Genomic DNA, 22149 nt, shown 5'->3' with positions numbered 1-22149 from the left:
ATGTATTAACACAAAGTCAAATTCCTCGTGCGCGTCAAGCTGTTTCTGATTCTGATATTTAGATGACTATTATGTTTTGTTATGTTGTATTATTCTCTCTCGGATGTATCGGTGCTTCCTGTCTCCTCCATGTCTCCTCCATGTCTCCTCTCTGTTTGCTCCATCAGTCTCTGTCCTGCGGCCTCGGCTTATCAGCTCTGTTTACTCTCTGTTTACTCATTGTTAATCCCCATTAGTTAGCAGGAGGCTCTCTGTTTCTCTATCGCTGTTTTGTCCCCAACAGATCAGCTGGTTAACGGCGGACTGATCTCAATCTGCGGCCGACTGTCTGCACAGAGACGTGCTGATCTCTGCGATAACAGCCCGATGGTAACCTTTATTCCTCCTACTGCTGCTAATGGATCAGCTTTAATTCAACTCTAATGATGAGGAACAACAGGTGCGTAAAGAAGCTCCGCGGGCTCAGGAAACAGCACTTATTTTTACATAATTTTAGGATCGTTTATGTTAATAGTATACAAAACAAATCACCTTTCCTCATATCGACGAAACAGGTTTACTCGAGTAAAAGCAATTGTCCAAATGTTCTGTTTCAAGTCTAAGTACTGCATTCAAAAATATAACTACACTATATAAGTACAGAAGTCTTGCCATCACAAAAAACTTGGAGTAAAAGTACTCATTGTATATATATATATATATATATATAAGTATAATTACTGATGTGTAAGTGCTTTATTATTATTATTATATTTTAATTTTGTATTTGACTGGTGCTGGATATTTTAACCCATAATTATATTTCAACGTTAATTAATTCATATTTAGTACAAGCTAATAGTCTAAATCTAAAAAGTAAGTAAAGCTCTTAAATACAAAAATAAAAATCCTTAAAATATCACTCTAAGTAAAGGGTCTGATTTTAAAATGTGACTTAAGTAGAAGTACTTAAATATCATTATTTCATTACTATTATTATTCTGTTTTTCTCTGTAAGTGGCACAGAAAAAATACTTAAATAAAGTACAAGTTCCTCAAATTTGTACCTAAGTAATTGAGTAAATGTACTTTCATGTTTATTTAATATTTTGTTTAAGCTAATAATCAAAATCTAAAACGTAACTAAAGCTGTTCAATTACAAATACAATAAATACTTAAAGTCTTAACATCCAACGTACACATTTGACTAGAAATATAAATATTATAATAAAATAAATAATTAGTATTAATGTGATTATTCTGTTCTTATCAAGTGTCTGTAAGTGGCACAGAAAGAACAACCTTAAATAACTAAAAAGTTCCTCAAATGTCTACTTAAGTAGAAGTACTTAAATATTATAATATTATAATTTGTATTAATATTACTGTTCAAAAGAAAATACTTAAATAAATGAAAAGTTCCTCAGTAAAGGGTCTGCTTTTAAAATGTGTATTAAAAAAGTATATATTATTTGATTAATATCACTATTCAGATTGTATCAAGTGTCTGTAAGTGGCACATCAATAAAGTACAAGTTCCTCAAATGTGTACTTAAGTGTACTACTTGTAAAGTAAAATGTACTTCAGTTATTGTACTCCGTTACTCTCCACCTCCCTGAGCTCCTGTCAGTCATCACAGCTGCTCATAAGAACCAGAATAAATGAGCTCTGCGCCTCCCGCTGTTCCTCTCAGGCGGAGCGTCTGTCCCACATTAGCACTGAGTGGCTGTAATTATAACAGAAAGGCTTTTGGGGAAGCGACCGTTCTCAGGCCGGAGGAACAATTACGCGCAGAGAAAAACAGCAATTGACGCTTCCTCTGCGTAATTTACGCACCATTTCCACCATAATCTTTGTTACTGGGAATTATTGCAGCAAATAAGTTGGCAGGTTTATGTCCGAGGAAACACATTTGCTCTGAAATTGACCCCCTTCCTTGCGTGTAATTTTGTTTAGCTCGTATTTGTCCGTAATGACTAATTAACGCCACTAATTATGCTGCATGGTTTTAAACAAAGGCGCTTTGTAACGTCCTGGAAGTCTCCCATTTAAAAAAACACTTACTGCAAGCCAAAATAGTTCTTTGTCAGACTTAGAGTCCAATTGACCAATCAAATAACAGACAAGAGCAGCTAAATGTAGAGTTATTTATATGAGCTCAACCCTGAGCAGCTGCAAGGAATAATGTTAGCAAAATATTACAACTCTGTAGTTTGACTGTATAACTTTGATCGGTTTAAAGTCTTGTTTTACAGTGTTATTATTCTAATTGAGAAACAGAACATTTTACTGCAAGCCAAAGCGAGTTCTTTGTCATCAGACTAAAAGTCCAATTTACACAGAAACCCGGAAAGAAGTTGCAAAGTCTTCCATTTTGAGAGATGGAATCAAATACGGCTGATCAAATTTACTTTTTTGAATGACTCCCACGTTAACATTCAAATGTCGATAAAACAGGTCAATGTAATCAAATTGTTGGTTTTTGGATCATTTGCAACCAAAAAAGCAGATTCTTAAAACATCCGACTCTATTTTATTTTGTATTAATACTCACTTTAGACTCATGGATTCCGTGAAAGAAACTGTAAAATATTCATGTTTTTCTGTCATTTCTTACATCTAAGATTTGTTTAGGTTTTATTATAAGAGCCCTAGTCTTTGTCCCGTCAGGATTTAGTCTGTTACCTGTGAGAATAGCCTCTATCTGAGCTGAAATAACACCCTCAAACTGAAATAATAGCAGGGACATGAACCTCACTCCCCCTCCTCCCCTTTCAAATTCTCCACTTCGGGATAAATGGTGAAACTTGTAGCAATAATACCCCCTTCTTTCACACAAACGCCTCCCCGCTGCCATCACCTCCAGCCCGGCTGGGGACCTTTGCGAGCCTTTCTCCGCGAACAAAAAAAGCCTCCTGAAGGGGAACAAAAGTGACCACATTTTTCCTCCATGTCCCCAATTCTCCGCGCAGAATAACCCGCTGCCTGTCCCTCAAATGGGAATATTAGGACGTCAATCTCACGGCCCCTGCGCGCTTTTGTCTTTGCTGAGTGCCCGGCTCTGCCTACCACACACCTTTTGTCCCACAATCCAATAAGAGCCATTATTCCCACTCCTTTGCGTGGCTGCAGCTCGGTTTTTGGGCTATTTTAGGTGCCTAATCGCGTCCTTTAAAGGACCCCAAATGGAGAATTATACTTCCTCCTTTCACTTCGCTTGGCACCGGGACAAAGAGTCCCTTTAGCCGGTTCTCCTGCAGCAGATCTGCCCTGTATGTTTACGAGACACATTTAACTGAGCATTTGATTCACCCCTGTGACCCCAAATCGGAGCAATAATATATAGAGAATTATTATTCTTTCTTCAATTATTTAGGTAGAAAATACAGTTTCAGCTCAGCATGCCGTTTGAAATCTAATAAGAGGATCAAATATTATCTTACAAAATCAAACGCACCTTGTTCTCATGTCTCAGATTTATTTGAATAAATGTGAAATAGACTGAAACAGTTCTCCTTTTAACCAAAAACCACAACACTTAAAGCAATTTCATCTCTCCATAGATTACAAATATATACCATTTTAAAAACATACATGAAAAATATGAACCATCTTTTTTGTTCAAATAAGGAGAAATGCGCAAATCTTGTGCGTAATGTCCCCCTGTGCTTCAGTCCAAGTGCCAAAATAGAGCACTAATAATAATTGAAAAAAAGACATCAACTTGAACCCAAGCGTTTGTCAGTTTAGGTGCCACTCTGACGCCTAGACGGAAATATGAGTGAATGTCATCTGACACAAGAATCCAAACTCACATCCTTTATATATAAAATACTATTTTCTGACCAAGTTTGGACCAAGTTAACACACTTCTAAAAGCGTGTGGGTTGAACCAAATTGCAAGAGCTCCAACAAAAGAAACAGTTCTGGTCTGGTAAGGCTACCAGGAATCCAAACTCCCATCCTTTATATATAAAATATAAAATACTAATTTCGGAGGAGTTCTGATCAAATGAACACACTTCTAAAAGCCTGTGTTGACCAAAATAAAAGAGCTCCATTTATAAAAAGAAATACAGTGTTCTGGTGAGGCTACCAGGCCCGGGTTCTGGTGAGGCTACCAGGCCCGGGTTCTGGTGAGGCTACCAGGCCCGGGTTCTGGTGAGGCTACCAGGCTCGGGTTCATGGTGAGGCTACCAGGCTCGGGTTCTGGTGAGGCTACCAGGCCCGGGTTCTGGTGAGGCTACCAGGCCCGGATCCCCTGCAGGGAGCCCTGGCAGGATGCGACCGATGTCCCTTGGTGAGTTTGGGCCTGTGTTGATCCTCCGAGGCTGCTCACATTTCCCAAGTTCATGTTCATGAAGGCGCTGGAGGTGCTGGAGGGGGGCAGGGAGGGGATGCTGGTGTATGTGCAGCTGTAGTTGCTGTTATAAGCGGGGTTATTGTAAGTATACGCCGGGTATCCGTTATAGGTATACGGGTTGGATCCATACGGAGCACCGGAGTACGTCTGCCCTCCCCCCAAACAAGGCTTCCCATCCCGGACTAACACCGGCACAGCCACGCGTCTCGGCGGCGGAGGGTGGTGCTGCCCCGCCGCCTCCAGAGACTTGTCCTGCCGCTGCCTCTTGCACTTGTATCGGCGGTTCTGGAACCAGATCTTCACCTGGTTGGAGGTGAGTTTGAGGCTGGACGCCAGGTGCTCTCGCTCCGGGGCGGACAGGTATCGCTGCAGCTTGAAGCGACGCTCGAGCTCGAAGACCTGCGCCTGGGAGAAGAGCACGCGGGGCCTCCGCCGGCTCCGCTGCTTCTGCGCAGGCCGATCACAGTCAGCCTGCCCGCCCTCCGAGGCCTCCTGCCGGGACACCAGACCGCAGCTCTCTGGGGAGGGAGGGAGGACACGGAAGAAGTTTTAATATCTCAAATCATAACATGTTATTTCAGAAGTAAAAAACAATGTAATGCCAACGTTATCAGTGTACAGCTAATACGCCTTTGGTAGTTTTTGAGCAGAAGTCTTAGCAGTAAAAACTGTATTAAATAGTGCACATTAAATCCAAGAAATATCCACCATAAAACTTAAACAGGACACTTCTCCTTAGCTTTATTAAAAGTCCTATATGACAAAATATGTTTTAAGCAAGAATGCGTACACAAAAAAGCTTAGAAACCAAACAATAATATGCCAATTATATTAGTCCACACCTTTATGTTTGAGCTGAAGCTAAACACTAAACACTAAACACGTTACATAGTTCAAAAATAAATCCAATAATATCCACTGCCGGCCGGGACTAAAACTCAAACAGAAACATCTCCTTTGCTGAATGAACTTCTGAAAATGTAAAAACTTTAAGCTGGCACAGAAAAGCTCATCATGCCCCAACCCGTGCACTTAGACTTTGAACAGAAACTGCAGCACTACACACTTTAATAAGTGGATCAAACATGAGATCTCTCCTTCAATTAGAAACTACCATAACATTACAAAACACATGTTTTAAGTCAAAGTGCAAGTACACATAACATATAAAACACCAGGGAGATAAAGAATAAACCGTGCAACAAATACAAGTATTATTACTCTTTACTTTTTAAGGGAAGATCTAGTTTGCAATTATTTCATCAGCATTTTTGCCTGAAACTATTATATAAATTAGGCAATTTCACACCAGACACTGATCTTTAAAGGATACACCGTGCAACAAGTGCAACATCAATCGGATTGGTTTAAAATACAGTTGGCCAATTGTCATTTTCAGACAGATAGTATGTACACAAAGTAGTGTAGTATATTGTAACTGTTTATATCTAATGAGTAATTATCCCGGGTTGAGCTGGGTGTGTTTATCAGAGCTACTTCTCGGTGTCTTTTCTTTTACAGCCTCTTTAAACTAATTGTCGGTTGATGGTCCACACATCATAACAGACTGGCGTAACGAAGCCCTGCAGACTGTTTGACAGACTTTACTGGATCCTTCAGAGTTAGGGACCTCCAGCGTGAGGAATAACTCTTTACTGGGATAATGTTTGGTGAGCATCTTAGGACAAAATACTTTTCTACATAAGTTAGAAGATATCTCTAAAACAGAATGTGTTTTCACTTTTTAAAAAAAAGGGATTTGACATGTGTGCAGCCTATAGATTGAGTTATAGTGGGGCTAATGTTGAAGGTCACACAAGTGATCATATAATAATTAAAATACTGGAATAATTGGCCATAAAATAGCTGCATGATTATTTAGAAAATTACACACAATGTATTTTCCTTTCCAGTTTTTGCTTGACATTTCAAACTGACCTTTTACTAAGTTAATACAAAATATTAGATTGTTTTAAATTATAATTTACATATAACAACTACATCGTGCGTATAGAGGTAACGTGTCTCATTTGCATGACTTCACTTTGGTTAAGGTTACAGGTTAAGCTGCTATTGTTGCTAAACGATTCTCTCGCCACCAAAACTGTTACATTCAAATAGGCAGCACACATTTATAATTTACGGTTTGTTGTTTTCTCTGTAAAACCCTGATAATGATGTAATGATTCTTATTGCACGGTTCCTTTGTTGCCTTTTGTCTGCACAGTAGCGGTTTGAACTCACTGCTCTCATGCTTCTCCAGCTCGTTGGCCTCCAGCTTGGCTCCCTGCAGGCCGGGGTGCCCGTACATGTCCGGGGAGAGGCTGGTGTCCCCGCGGTCCTCCTCTCCACGCACCGCCAGCGCGCTCAGGTACGCCAGGTTGTCCTCTCCGTCCGAAAACGAAGGACTTTCCCGGGCCGCTGCGAGCATGCAGGACGGTGGGGTTTGGAAGTGCTGCTGCTGGGGAGGAGAACCGGGTAACTGCTGTGTTTGTACCCGGTGCTGGAGCTCCAGAGACCCGGCCTGCTGCTGCTGCTGCTGCTGCTCCATTTTCAGGATATCCTTGACGGAAAACGGCGTGGAGGTGAGCGGACTCTGCAGCATCATGTCATCCAGCTCCTGCTCTGCAGCTCCGAGGAAATGAAGCCCACGGAGTAACATGCACTCCTCCTTTCCCTGCACTCTTTCTCTAACAAATAATTGAGCCAAATAGCTCCTTCTCGCGTAATTGGAGGTGCGTTAAGCCTCTGGAATCCCTCATCGCAGTGAAACGCACGAACACATGGGTATTAGTTCCGGTTTTGTCCATGCAGGTCTCCTGTCTGACAGATGTAATGTCGGGCTTTGTGAGTGGGGTTTGGGCCGGGACGAAGGAGCGCCTCTGCCTCCTCTGGTGTCAGGGGGAGGGGTGAGTGTGAAATGGAAAGTGCGTGCAGGCTGGAAGCGATTTGGGAAATCGAGGGGGAGAGAGAGGGAAGATGGGGCGTGTACGTGACGTGTGTTCACGTACTGGTTTTGTTTTCGGTCTTATATAAATATGGTGGGCAGATAATTGTAGCTACTGACCCCCACTCCTCTCCACTCTCTTCTCTTTATCCATCGCTGGATTCGTCCTAACGCACGCATTTTAATACAAAAATCACTTTGTGAGTCTTAACCTGTGATTGCAAAAAGGTCACCTATATCTATACATGTGCTTTATTATGTTTTAATACGTGTTAATTGTAGTTTTAATGATTCCACAGTCGCTCAGTGTATTGGAGTCCTTGTGTTTGCCCGTGCGTAAATCAGTGCGCTCTTTGGAGAGGCGCAGCGTGCGGCACACTCGCTTTAAGGGCAGTGGCACGTCAAGGTCAACAGTCAGGTCAAAGGGTAATAGAGGCAGGAACCCGTAGTTGTTTAACTTCATCCAGAGAGTTGATGATAGGGGAAAAGTGGAACTTTTTGGCTTGGCAACTGGAAGGTCACCAGTTCAAGTCCCGGCAAGACCAAGTGCTACCGAGGTGTCCCTGAGCAAGGCACCGTTCCCCACACTGCTCCCCGGGCGCCGTTCAAAATGGCAGCACACTGCTCCTAACACAGGATGGGTCAAATGCAGAGAAACAATTTCCCCACGGGGATTAATAAAGTATATCAAAATAAAAATCAAACACATTCAGGTGGATTTTGTCTCTGGTTTTCCATTTGTATAGTATGTTCGTATATTTGTGTCAATAAGATCTGCGGTGAAGCCTCGTCTACTTGAGAGGTTTAAATAACCCTTTTGACTTAAGGTGGTTCAAATAGGGAGTAACATGTGTGTTTTTGCATCTTCTTCTACAAAATGGGCCCTGCAGATCTCACACAAACCAACTCCTGAACTGCTGTGTGTTGAGTTATCTTTCTGAATGGCTCACCAAAAAGACACATCGTGAAGCTGAGGTTCGTTGGACTCCTCTCAACGTTTCTAAACTTAACTGTTTGCTCCTAAGTTTAAGAAATGTCCAAGTGTTCAAAGATGTGTTCTGTCAGACTCTACAACAGTGAAACATTTTCTTATTTTATGTAATGAAGCAGCCAATCAATAAATGCCATATGACTTTTAAAAATGTCACTCTTCACGTATTATGATAAAACGCCAATAAAGCCTTTTACTCTTTGAAAGGGCTGATGTTGCTTTTCAAAGTACAATGTGTAAGAAGACCATACTGAAGAAAACTTTAAAAAAAAAGGTTTATTTGAAAAATTCTAGGTAAATATATTTAAAAAAAACACGTGCAATCAACTGTAAAAAAAGCTTATTTAAATGAACACAAAATATGATTTCCTCCAATCTGAGTTATTTTCTCTAACCTCAAATGAATCCCCCTATTACATTACCTCAATGTATATATGTTGAAAAACATTTTATCAATCAAATTGACATTTATTAATCCCCGTGGGGAAATTCAGAAGTTTAAACAACAACAGGGTGAGATTGAAAAACAGGACAGCACAGATTCACACAAAGTGACACCCTTTGCCGCAAAATAAGAGAAAGTATTAGCTACGAATGTAAAGGAAAAGTGTCCCAGAGGTACAATATTCAAAATAGTCTTCCTTCCCCCCCCCCCTCTTAATCTGAGAGTTAGTTTTTCCTCCTGCAGCAGCTGCTCTCTCGGGGTCTCTCGTCTCTGTTATCGCGGGTGTTGTATTAATAACCCTCCGCGGGCCGATAAGCAGGGCCCCCGGGGCAATTAAGATTCCTGCTGGAAAACTGATGGACGTTTTTAGCCGGAGCTAATCTGCTGCTATCAGCTCCTCTTTCCGTTTTCAGCGGGACCTCCACCTCTCTCCCCCCGCTGCCCTCGCTCCTCCTGCGGGCTGCTCTCTCAGCTAGCAGCCGGCAAAAAAAAGGATGTGATTCAAACAAAAACAAATACACTTAATTCAGATTTAACATGTTCATTCGTGTCCTGATTCTATAGTAAAACCACAATGATAAGGTCTGCATGTAATACAAGTTATGAAGGTTTCTCTTGTAATTAAGACATTTCCACACAAGCCTTTTTTAACGTTATTATGTTCCATTATTTGCTATAATTATCAAAGCAGTTTCCCAAACATCATTACTGTATGTTACTATCGATAACACCCTTTTTTATTTTTTATATTTAGTATATTTCTTTTGTAAAATAATCATCAATATGTTGAATAATAAACACAATATTCCAGACCATAACATTGGAACTTACTGTAAGAAAATATTAATATATAATAGATTAATATTTCAGAAATATGTATAAAGCATTTTTGTGGTTCTCACTTTTTGGGTGACACAAAAACATCACAAAATTATTGAGAACCTGAATTTATTTTTCTACATTAGAGCTTTCTAAGTGTGTCACTAAGTGTGTCACTTTCTAAGTGTGACACTGAAGAAAAGTCACAGTTTAAGCTTGTTTCAGTTGCCTCTGTGTGATATCATTATGCTGATGCATCGTGGGTAAAATGTTGTTGGTGCTGTTAAAGAAATTATTCAGTAATTATTTTCTCTAAACCAAATAGTATTTATTAACAAATGCATTCGTGTCAAAACAACATTATATCAATGATATTAGTGTATTGGACAAAGAATACAGAAAACAAGACTCTCACTGTGTGCATGTTGAACGTTCTCTAAACTGGATGCTGCCTGGCGTCTCTCCTCCTCCTCATCCAGCAGGTAGTAAATATAATATAATAATATATGTGCATTTCAATATGTGCACGCGGGAATCAGACAGATATATGTGAGTTCGTCCCTGCATGCAGACTCCACGGCGACTCTCTCAAATTCATCCTACATCATCATCAGCATGTCCTCGTAAAAAAAGTGCCAAACAAGGCCGGATAGTGTTTAGACTGGCACCCAGCCGCCTCCATTTACTTTAAATAAGCATTAAATCCAACGACGCCAGGCTGAGCGCTTTGTTTTCTGTGTGTGAGGAGAGCCAACACTCAGCATATTGGAAAAAAAACAAAAACTGTTTTAGTCGGAGTTAAGTGACGGAACCTTTGGGCTTTGTTTGGATGGTTATTCGTGGACAAGTTCAGGGATCTAGAGAGGTCTAAGAGGGGTTTCTGGGATGGATTTCGAGAAAGTTTCCAGGCATATGAACATAGCTATCTCAATTGAAACTCATAACACACATTTTGTTGTTCAATCAAACAGAAAGGAGAGCCCTTCCAAAGAATGGAAGCCCTGATCACTTTGACTCAAATACTTTCAGCTAACTCTAAACCCCTGAAATCAAACTAAACTGACACCATGCTCCCTTCAAAAAGTACTTTTCATAGAGTCTTATGGCGTGTTTCCACTGCAGCGGGTAAATCGCTTTAAGCGTGCCGAGTCGTGCGGGGCCCGTTTTTGGTTGCGTTTCCACTTGGCCTAGTTTTGGCCGGGGCTACTTTTTCACGTATTTTCTGGCCCGACTAAATCGTGGTTCAAGGGCCAGGAACAACCAGGCTGAGTCGGGCTGAGTATGCTAAACTAGAGAGAGAATCGCTGGCAAGGGGGCTATAACTACAACAAGATGAACATATTTGACCGTGATTTAATTGTAATACACGTTTCTAAATGATGCCGAAGTAACAACATACTGATACCGGTTAGTAAAAACCATGAATTAATGCTTTGACAAGTCTGCAGACAGACGGCAGGCGAAAAACCCTTTAAAATACGTGTTTTCTAAATGGAGCTCGGCTAAGCTAACGTTATATATGCTCCGACCGTCCACACTCACAACAACGGCCTATACAGACATAAATAAACCAGCGACTGTATTCTCCATGACACAGGCAGTCTGTGGTTTGTACTTTTTTTTAACTTTTGTCTAGTTTCTGAACAGATATGAAGAGCTGTGAGCTCATCTCTGCTAAGAGCTAACGGCTGTGTTGGTTTTTGGGGCGCTCATTGAAGATTACGTCACGGCTCCGCCTACACTGCGTTACTATAGTAACTGCCCCAGTTCCTAAACTGTAATGGAAGCGCAGCATTAAAGTGAGGCGGGCCTAATAAGGCCTAACCAAACCGAGCGAGGCCGAGCGAGGCCTGCAGTGGAAACGCGCCATTAGACTCGGAAAGCATTTCTCCGCGATCCCAACTCGTCTATTACCAACGTTCAGGGAGTTCCATGCAAGTCAATGGGACTCCCTGATAGTTGGAGATCGACGCTAAAGGGCCCCCCACTGCGTTTCGTGGTGACGCCAAGGGATCCTGATATAACGTCACTATAGCACGAGTTGGGAGTGAGAATGTGTTGTGTCATATTATACAATCCAATGATCCTTTACGGGAAGTCTAGAGGGACACATACCAATATTTTCTTGTCATTCTTGGGCTTTGATCCTCTCCCCATCCCTTAAGTACCCTCAATAAAGGCTTGAATCCTCAAATCTCTGTCTTCTAGAGCCAGTTTGAACCATAATAATAATCATAATAATAATAATACATGTGACTTGTATAGCGCTATAGTTCTCCAGATTATACAAACAAATACACCCTTTACCTATAGGACACCACATAGAAGCGTTTTCTGATCTGATGCACCTGTCGAGTTAAATTGCCTTTCATAATGTTTACAAAACACAGATGAAAAAGAAATGTGTCTTACGATGTGGCCATGGGGTTAGTGTTTGACCCACAACACCTATTGAGATCGTGAGAAGCATCTAAGTTAAAATGACTACTCTGTTGGACCATTGGCTTTTATTTTGGTAACATTAAACAAACAGCAATTTACTGTGATTAAGTGTGTCCTTCTTTTATCTTTCTGCAACTTAGTCTCACAACAATGTACTTAAGACAGATTGACGATAGTCATTATTACAATGACTGAGGTGTTGGCATAGGCAGAGTTTGACATGTGCGCTTGGGGGGGCAAACCTTTTTTACTGACGTCAGCACACAGTCCCAACTATTGCGTGGGGTGCTACGGATACAGTAGCAATAAAACCAGCGCTCACCGCACTGAGTATGACTTTTCCATATACAAACACAACTCGTCCCGTCATGCACGCCTCATGCACGCCTCATGCACGCCTCATGCATGCCTCATGCACGCCTCATGCCCGCCATACACACACTCATATGGAAGGGGCGGTCTCTCTCCCCAACAACAGTGCATTACATCTGTAAAACTTATAACTGTGCACATCTTATACTTATTTGATAACTGCTATATCCCTTGGTTACTTGAACACGCTACAATATTATGAACCAGTGTCCTACTTAGTGCAGAAGTAGATGCCTTAAACATTTTATATCCGCATATCCATTACTGCTAATTATTGTAATACAATAGCTGAATTACTTGTATGCAAAAAAAAGCGAGGAAACTTGTGTCCTTAACCTCATACGTCACACACACACACACACACACACACACACACACACACACACACACACACACACACACACACACACACACACACACACACACACACACACACATACACACACACACACACACACACACACACACACACACACACACACACACACACACACACACACACACACACACACACACACATCACAACATGTGACTGCTCAAAAATGAAATTATTTCAAACAAAACATGATATTATTCAGATTTGTATTGTAGCAATCATTATATTACATCTATTAAAATATTGACATACGAAATATTTATATTGGAACAGCTTTAGACGTAGTAATGCTGTAACATATTTCAGCCACTAGGGGGGGCAATGGGGGGGGAAATCCGCCTATGGGTGTTGGTCACCTAAATGTAAACAATTGTATTTTTGTGTGCTATTCTTCATTCAGCGCAACACACATGAAAGCTTGAAAGAGGTACGTTGACATTTTGCCTTATTATATGTCTCCATTTATTCACCATTCTTCATTTTGCTTCGTTTGATTAAGACACACTCATTGATTTCATAAGTGTGCCGCCGCATTCTGCAGCTGCTTTTTTGTTTTACAACATCACATTAAAAGCAGTCACAACAGTCTCATCAACATTGTTTTAAGCAGCTTAACGCAGCGGATTTTAGCAAACTTGAACTTAAAGGTGCATTTTTTGATATTTTGAACATTTACTTTGTGTGGGTGTACCTCAGGGATCATGACTTGGGCCTCTGAGGTTTGTTGAAAGACTGCACTTGTTGTATTCCACAGACTGGAGAGGGAAGGACACTTATGGTCCGGCAGTGGCTCAGTCAGGGGGCTTGGACTGGGAGCCGTAGGGTCGCCGGTTCAAGTCCCCGACCAGACCTAAAATATGGAGTGTGGACTGCTACTCGCAGAGGTCCCAGTTCACCTCCTGCCCTGCCGTGGTGCCCTTGAGCAAGGCACCGGACATCCCCCTTCCCCCCCCGCTCCCATTGGGCGCTGTACAATAGCTGCCCACTGCTCCTAGCACTAGACTCCTGGTACTAGGATGGGTTAAAAGCAGAGCACACATTTCACTGTGTGCTCTGCATGTGAGACCATTAACGAGGGCAATTCTTATGTCATATTTGTATACGCTCAAATACTTGGTTCATAAACATGTCTCCATGAATCTACTATATTTGCCTTTTAAAAAAAATACATTCAAGGAAGATACACAAACTGATGTTGTGATCACATCCTGCTGCTTTATGGAGCTTTAAATCTAGAGCATAACGAAGATTTGATAATATTCTGAAAATGTCTTGGTGTACCTCAAGGACTGGATCCTCTGGGGTTTTGTGAATGAAACCAACAGGTTTTGTTTTTCCTGCAGACTTTATCCATCAGGAGGAAGGATGTAGTTCAGCTTGTAAACCCTGACGGTGCTGACAGAGCTGGAAGGAAGACGATGACCTCTGAGCTGCTTCTGTTCGGTCTTTATCTTCCACACAAACACAGATAAGTCGGTTAAGACTCTGCAGAACATTGAAGGGTTGAATCACCTTAACAAGTGTAGAGCTTTACTCCTCCTTTTATGAACACCTACAATAATGAATGTTCCTGAAAGATAACACTTTAAGTAATAAAATGTACTTCTAATGTTTACATTTTAGCAGTTTGATACTCCTCAGGTTGCATACAAAGATTAGGGTACAGTGGTGGATGCATTTACTTAAAGGAAAGCAATACTGTGTAGAAATACTTTGGTACAAGTAGAGTTCAAAGAAATATGACCAGCTTCAAGTTCCCAAAGTTAAAGTATTATGCAGTAAGGCCCTATTCAGAATAATGTCCAATATGTATCTGGATAATATACATCAATATATCCCTTTAATGTGGCATCAGGTCAAAGTTAATACACTTATATTTTATTAATTCGGCTTTATTGAACATGCATGTTCAATATGTTGATCTAAATGCATCACATACGTATGGTAATATAATTATATGCAAGTGTATGCATGGTAACACCTGCAATTACTAAATTAAAGTACTTATAAGTGCATTTTTTATTTTTATTTCCTGCCACTAAAAGTGCCTAAGTCTGATATACCAGGTGAGGTTAAATATAATAAGCAACAAAGATTGAAAATTACTATCCGTTTCTTTATGCTTGACCAATAATATATAATATTCCTTTAAATAAACGCTTATTACAATTATTGGTATTTACCTTGTTATTCTTAAGCTTCTTTATCTGGGGGCTATAACTTTCCTGTTATCTCAGTTATTATGGATTTCAGAGGTCAGTATGATACTGATGGTATCTATCCGCACCCCCTCCTCTGTGTGTGTGTGTGTGTGTGTGTGTGTGTGTGTGTGTGTGTGTGTGTGTGTGTGTGTGTGTGCGTGCCTGCGTGCGTGCGTGCGTGTGTGATGCACAGAGGTAACAATAGGAAATGCTACACCTCTTGTCTGCTGTCATTTGCGGCCCTGCGGAGGCGCCAGACGGCTGTGATGGTTGGATGGAGAGAGGAGAGATAATCTCAGCCAGTGTGTGTGTGTGTATGTGTGTGTGTGTGTGTGTGTGTGTGTGTGTGTGTGTGTGTGTGTGTGTGTGTGTGTGTGTGTGTGTGTGTGTGTGCGTGTGTGTGTGTGTGTGTGCGTGTGTGGACAGTTTTGAAGATGGGATGTCTGAACGAGTGTCAGCAGGAACAGAAACACTAAAACTTCTAGTGTTTTTAACTTTAAAGAGCAAGAAAGAAAGCACCCTCGTCATGTTTATGTTAAACAGTTAACACATTCAAACTATATAATTAAATAAATAACTAAGACTAATAAACGATTAGTTATTCCAGCAACAAAATGAGAAAAAGCAATAACAACGTTTCTGAAAATATGCTGTTGCTATCGGACTTTATACAAAAAAACAGCAACAGAAAATAATTAAAAACGAGAACATGTCGGAAACATTCGGGGTTAAATATGAGAACACAAATACTAATCTGCACTATGTATATAATATGTTTAATAAAATGATATGACATGTATACATTTGAAATAGTCTGAAAGCATTTGGAAAGGGGAGGCTAAGAGATTTGCAAATGGTCAGTGCGTCTCGTTGAAGATTTCCGAAGTGAAATAATAATATAGTGAAACTATAATAGGTTACTTTTATTTTGCGTATTTCTTTTATATTTCCTCAAATTGCAAAAAGCATAATTCGGTTTTATAATTTGAGAGTTTTGACATTAAATTAAACCTGCGTTATAAAAGCAATTGACTTGTGTCACTATATTATAGGCCTATGTGTGTATATTGTCCCAAACTGAATGAGATCAATATGTCCTGTGGGATAATACAGTTACTGAAGATGACAACAAGCTGTGAAAGTGTGAACATTAAAACCTACTTTATTAGCCTAGAAAAAAAAATAATATATATATATAGGCCTACGTGAATTGTTTTAACAAAATGACATTTAGGCCTAAGTAAATATGCAATTGTGAATCCTTGACACAGGTCCTTTATTTCTCCTCGGCTCCTCGCGGCTGTAAAAGTTCGCGCGTCTCGCTGATTTCGGCTCAGAGGTAGGACTCGTGCACGGGTGCATTTCGCGCGCGCGTGTGTGTGTTTAGATAGCCTCGGCCTGAAGCCAGTAATAGCTCCATTAAGCAGAGTGGGAAGACGCTATCTCAGTGATCCGTAACGTCTACGTCCGCTCAGCAGTGGCCACACACCTCCAACAAAAAGAAAAGAAAACACGGCTCCAAAATAATCCTGGAACAAGAGGAATAACATTTATGAACCCTCCTGTCGTGTTCGTTTCTCCCCCCTTACCTTGGGGTTCCCGGTCTGTTTTAAATGCTCTTATTGACACACAAACTGTTTATCATCACCACGTTTTATTTAACTCCCTTTTAAGATGTAAACAATGTCTCAGACTGGTTTACGAACAACTGCAGTGACACTGAAAATGAATTCCAAAATTAACATTTGGTCGATGTCTACATGTACTCTGATGGATGAACATGTACTCTGATGGATGAACATGTACTCTGATGGATGAACATGTACTCTGATGGATGAACATAAAGGGTAGCCCATTCGTATGGCGGGCATTGTTGTCTGGGAACACCGTTGTTTTTACAAAGTTGACTAAACCACTCAAAACTCAATGAAAGTGGTGATCAGACATGATATATTTCCAAAGGCTTACTGTGGAGGATATCACAAGGCCTTGAAGCAACGCAATAAAAAACACAACTTAAAATTGATCAAAATCGGCCCAAAAACCACAGAAGGGTTAACACAGAAGACCCCCCCCCCCCCCTTTCTCCATTATTCATGCGCAAAAAAACATTACTTTTTTTCAAAAGCTCAAGTGAGTTTATGTCCTCCTGGTGAGTCATCAACAGGCTGCAAATAAACCTCTCCAAAAAAAAAAGAAGAATCACAAATAACGCCTGACAATAAATAACATGTATTTGGAAATTGCAGCCGCAGATATTTTCCTACCCCTTTTCTCCATTATTTATGTCCAAACACATGATTTCGTCAGAAGTGCAACACATCATGAAAAGGTTGTGAGTTTACGTCCTGCTGATGTTCTCATTCAGATCCCGAGTCGTTAAAAGTTCGGTCCATGCCTCTATATCTCACACACAACCCCAGATACTCCGCGTGACGCAACAGGCTGTGTTTATGCTCGCGCCCGGCCTGCTGTATAAATTGTGGCGTTGAATGGTTTACCTAATGGGACTTCTGTTTCTCGTTTTCTGTCACCCGGTGCGCCAGACTCTGCTGACAAACGACCGACTTTTACCGGCAGAGGAATTCCTGATTTATGTGGGAAATGAAACGAGAGCGAAGGTTTCTTCTCCTTCTTAAATACATGCAAATAAAGTAAATGATCTCCACCCTCTGCAGCCATTAGGATCGGGAGGTTTGTATATAAATGGAGGTTCTTCCAGAGTGATGGATGTGTGTTTTGTTATTTAGTTTCTCATATCGATGAAGGAGGGATACACTGGATCTGAAGCAGGGAGGGAGCAAAGCCTCCACTTCCATTGTTATTACTGCAGAGGAAACAAGTCGTTACTGCGGAGCTCTGATTTATCACCGTGTTGTTCCCAGAGGTCGAGAAGTACTCACATCTCTGAGTAAAAGTACAAGTACTCACATCTCTGAGTACAAGTATAATTATACTGACACCTCTGAGTAAAAGTACAAGTATCACATATTTGAGTAAAAGTACCAGAGTGTAGGAATACTCTGTTACAAATCCTGCATTCAAAATGTTACTCAAGTAAAGTACAAGTATCTCCAAATTGTACTCAAGTACAGTACTTGTTTCTTAAGTTAAGTAGTTTCCTTAAAGGTTTAATTTAAAGATAAAACAATCTGCAGAAATAAAAGGCTCTTTAGTCTTATCACTCCACAGGGATTACTTTTTCTCGTGGAGCATTTTCATGATGACTAATTTCCCCAGATAAACTCCCAGACCACGTGATGATTCCTCCTCCGAGAGGGTCTGTCTGTCTGTGTTTAAACTGCGGGGCATTAGTGCCTGCAGGGGGGAGAAAGAGGGGGAGAAAGAGCAGGGGAGACAGAGAATCCATCATGACTCCCCTCCTGCACCATTAGAGCCCCTTCGCCATTTTCTCTCTCACCGAGCGTCTCCTTTATCAGCTCTCTATCTCCAAACAGCGTCCAGCCGGGCTGCTTCCCAACCTGCAGAGGTTTTTTTTTACCCATCAATCACTGCGCGAGGCCCGGCCAAAGCTCTGAGCCTCTGCCCGGGAGTCAGGGAGCTGCTCTGGATGTAAAACTAACTGACGATTTCTTTACTGAAATAAAAAGTCTGCGTAAATGTAAGCGTAAAAAAAAGCGTTAGACATTTAGAGCAAACAGGAGACAGAGACAGTGCAGACAGGAAAGGGATCTATTGTACATTTAAAAAAGAAAAGTATTAAGATGATCTATTTTAAGAAATATTATTGTTCATTAAGGAACAATTTCGACTGACATTTTGCATGACAGTTTTCTTGTCATGAATTTGCAAGAGCCTGCAGGACATAAAGAAAGTGCCTCTAGGAGAATGCAAATTAAATGACGACAATAATAAGAACAATATTATATTTTAAATAATAGTGTTGTGGACTTTATTAGGAAACCATAGTGTTTTTCTTCCACAGAAATTGACTCCATTTTCGATGCATGCCAATATTCTTTGCATGAATTAAGAGCACGCAGCGCAATAACTCTTTATCAAATTAAATAATGAACATGATAAGACTGTTTTAATGTTTTAGGAAATGAAATTGTAGTCTTCATTTAGGGAATCATAAAACAATTGACCCACATTCGACTGCATCGTGCCAATATTATTTTCATCAAAAATGAATAAAAGGGGAAACTTTATCAAATAAAAATGCGACAATAATAATCTTTTTTTATTCAAAGAGATAATGCTGTGGACTTCTTTCAGGGAAGACATCTTCCGTCTCAGATTGAGAACTCCATCTGTTTCGAGAGCAACTGGACCATTAAACCTACATGTTAGGTCCATTGAGACGCACCAGCACTTAACATGTTATGTCCTATTTGAAAACGAAATCGTTTCTACAGAAACTCTGAAATTAATTGCATCCCTTTATCCTTTCTCACATTTAAAAGCTTTAATAAATGCGCATTATGGGAGACATTTGCATCCAACATCATAATATTCAGGATATGACACATGAGCTCATCCCAGCAGGTCAGACTTTCTTACAACATAAGGAGGAATCATTAGGCTTTAAAGCCACTCTCTCTCTGTGGCTCTCATACACTTCCAACGATTTCCTTGTTGCCTTCACTGGCCCACAACATCCTAAATTCAAAGACTCATCCAAGTCACACAGAACAGCGCAGTTCCCTCTCCTTGCTTGGCCTTTTTATTAGTTTTCTGTGATGAGTATTTTGTGGATTGTCTTTACAAGTCCTCTGCTTAAATGCAACAAAAAGAGAATCTTTATATTCCCCAAACTGCTGAATCTTCAGGGCCTCGGCATGCTCTGCTGCAGCTCACAGAATACGCAGAGAAAGTTCCCTCACAGCACGACCTCTGTCAGCCTGATGAATAACTCCGAGAGGAGAGAGATCCAGAGTTAACCACGAGCTGAGTAGCAAAGTGTTAACACTGAGAGGAAGTGCGCACAGAAAGGGTCAGTCAATACATATTGTGTCAAATTAAAAACAAGTGTTTGAGTGTAAAGGCCTTCACCACAACTTCAAAATGGCTTCTTTGCAATGTTAGCTTATACTTTGATATGAAATACAAATAATACAAATTACATTTATTGTAAAAAATAAATAAATATGAAAACTGAAATTCATCCGGTTCCTTTCATAATGAGTCAAGCTGGTTCTGATTACGCATGGATGGCATGATCACCTTGTAACAGGGAGGCGTTTGGTGCAGTGGGTTAATGCGTTGGTGTTGGGATTAGTGGGGTCACAGGTTCAAACCCCACTGCAGTCAGCATGTCATTGTGTCCGTGAGATACTTCACCCCAAATTGCTCCTGTGGGGATTGTCCACAGTATTGAGTATGTAAGTCGCTTTGGATAAAAGCGTCTAACAAGTAACATGAAATGTAATGTAACAGGAGAACATATAATCAAATACATATTGAAAGGAGCAAGCAGTGTTAAAAAACAGTTTTGTTGATGTGAAAACTCGGCTAGCACACTTTTTCGCTTTTACGCACAGGTCCTGATTTCGCATGAATGGATAAAACATTTACCAAAGCTCGTACACGTTATATCATGCGCGTCCACGTTGACCTGCCAGTTACCCCACCTGTGCTGGAGGACTGAGAGCCGCTCAAGGCTGCAGGCAGGCCGCGGAGCTCCGTGTGTTTAGGCGGAGGAAGGGGCCTGTTTCCTGGACCAACTAAACACCTAAACACGGGCCTCCGGAGCGCAACGACCGCTTCTGGCCGGACGGACACCGGCAATAGATCACTCCGACCACCGGGGGCCCCACGGACTCACAGCTGGGAAGGCTCCGGACCAGAAGGAGGGGTCAAGGGCCCTTCTTCTGGTCCGCACGCTGCTCCGGAGTTTGTCATCCTTTCAGATGACAGCAGGGCAGGAGGATGTTTATTGCTGCTTCTCAGGGAAACTTCCTGCCATTAGCTTTCACTTTCACTTCCACAGAGGAGACATTTACAAGGTCCCCATCTCCATAAAACATGAGCTGAGTCACAGTTTTATTAACGTGTTCACTCCTAACATAACTCTTTCTTTGGTAACGTTGTTGGGTCCCTGCGCTGTGATGGAGTCAGGAGACACTGACAGCACACAGAGTGATTTGTTGATATTTTACTGCAGATAAAACAGATTTAACGTAAATAAAGTAAGAGATCTGAGTTCAATCTGTGTGGAGAGAAATTAATAATGAGATGATGTGGTAATTATAGTCATAACACTTACACTTTATATATATTTTAAAGTAAACTGTTTTGTCTCATTTTGGTTCAACAGTGGAGAACAGTATTAGGTATTTACATTTAACTACATTTTGAAAGCAAGCATTGTACTTTTTAATCCACTACATTGTTTGCATGTTCATTAATACACAGATTATGATGTATTAATACATTAAGATAGCCTACCTCGCATAATGTCGTTACATTTAGTTTTAGCTGCAAAATCAATGTAAAATAATGTACAAATGAATGGATTATAATCCAGTGATATGATATATTTAAGCAATAGCTCACGACAGGCCGTGGTATATGGTCATTATATCACAGTTAAGGGGCGTGGTTCGGCCCGACGCAAAGAACGCAGTTTGCTTTTCAGCCCAACTGTATAGCCTACAGTTAAATCGACCGGACTTCTTTCTGCAGATGTGAGCGTCCTTAACAACGGTCAATAAGTCCTTGCTGCACATTATCCCTTCCATGTTTCCTTCTTAAGCTTTGTTAGTTAGTCAGTTTCGTAAACGGACGTAATGTAACAGTTGTAACGGATGTAGCTTTTCTCAGACGCGGAGGGATACTGACTTGTTGTGAAAAGTAACTACACAATTCTACCCGTTATATACGCTCATTATATCACGGCTAAGAACCAATCAGATTTCTTGATTTGACTTGTCCGTTTTATAAATATATACAATTCAAAAATGTCCTCTCTGCTTGATGAGTATACTTAGATTTTTGACATTTTAAGTATATTTGGATGATAATACTTTTACTTAAGTACGACTTAATTGCAGGACCTTCACTTGTAACCGAGTACTTCTACACTGTGGTATCAGAACTTTAAAATATATTCTTCCGCCACTGCTAAACACTGAGGTCATGTACGAGGAAGATGAGAAAGTCTGACAACTTTGAATTGATTTAACGGATAATTGAACGGATTAAGAACATATTTATAATTTCTCATGAAGTGGTGATGTGTATATTTTA

General features: G+C 40.7%; 1 protein-coding gene across 2 annotated transcripts; it reads right to left on the bottom strand.

Moving 5' to 3' along the window:
- Positions 1-3442: 3442 nt before the first annotated feature.
- On the bottom strand, positions 3443-7254 carry LOC117561839 (homeobox protein Nkx-2.3-like). Of its 2 annotated transcripts, XR_004571458.1 has the most exons (3): positions 6589-7254; positions 4111-4862; positions 3443-4060 (listed from the first exon to the last, which is right to left on the bottom strand). XR_004571458.1 is itself a non-coding variant. In XM_034239444.1 (2 exons), exons 1-2 carry the CDS (start codon positions 7004-7006, stop codon positions 4225-4227), a joined length of 1056 nt encoding a protein of 351 aa, XP_034095335.1. In that variant the 5' UTR covers positions 7007-7254; the 3' UTR covers positions 3443-4224. The 2 variants fall into 2 exon arrangements, 1 of the variants encoding a protein (XP_034095335.1); XM_034239444.1 differs by having other exon boundaries at positions 3443-4862.
- Positions 7255-22149: the final 14895 nt, after the last annotated feature.

Source organism: Gymnodraco acuticeps, unplaced genomic scaffold, assembly GCF_902827175.1.
Source record: "Gymnodraco acuticeps unplaced genomic scaffold, fGymAcu1.1, whole genome shotgun sequence".
Lineage (NCBI taxonomy): Eukaryota > Metazoa > Chordata > Actinopteri > Perciformes > Bathydraconidae > Gymnodraco > Gymnodraco acuticeps.
Note: the sequence above shows the minus strand (reverse complement) of the source record. Positions and strands in the feature narration are given on the sequence as shown.

Coding starts and splice junctions, on each gene's coding strand:
- LOC117561839 (XM_034239444.1), bottom strand. CDS start 7,006: ATGTTACTCCGTGGGCTTCATTTCCTCGGAGCTGCAGAGCAGGAGCTG. Junction 4,863..6,588: donor GCTGGAGAAGCATGAGAGCA/GTGAGTTCAAAC, acceptor CTCCCTCCCCAG/AGAGCTGCGGTCTGGTGTCC.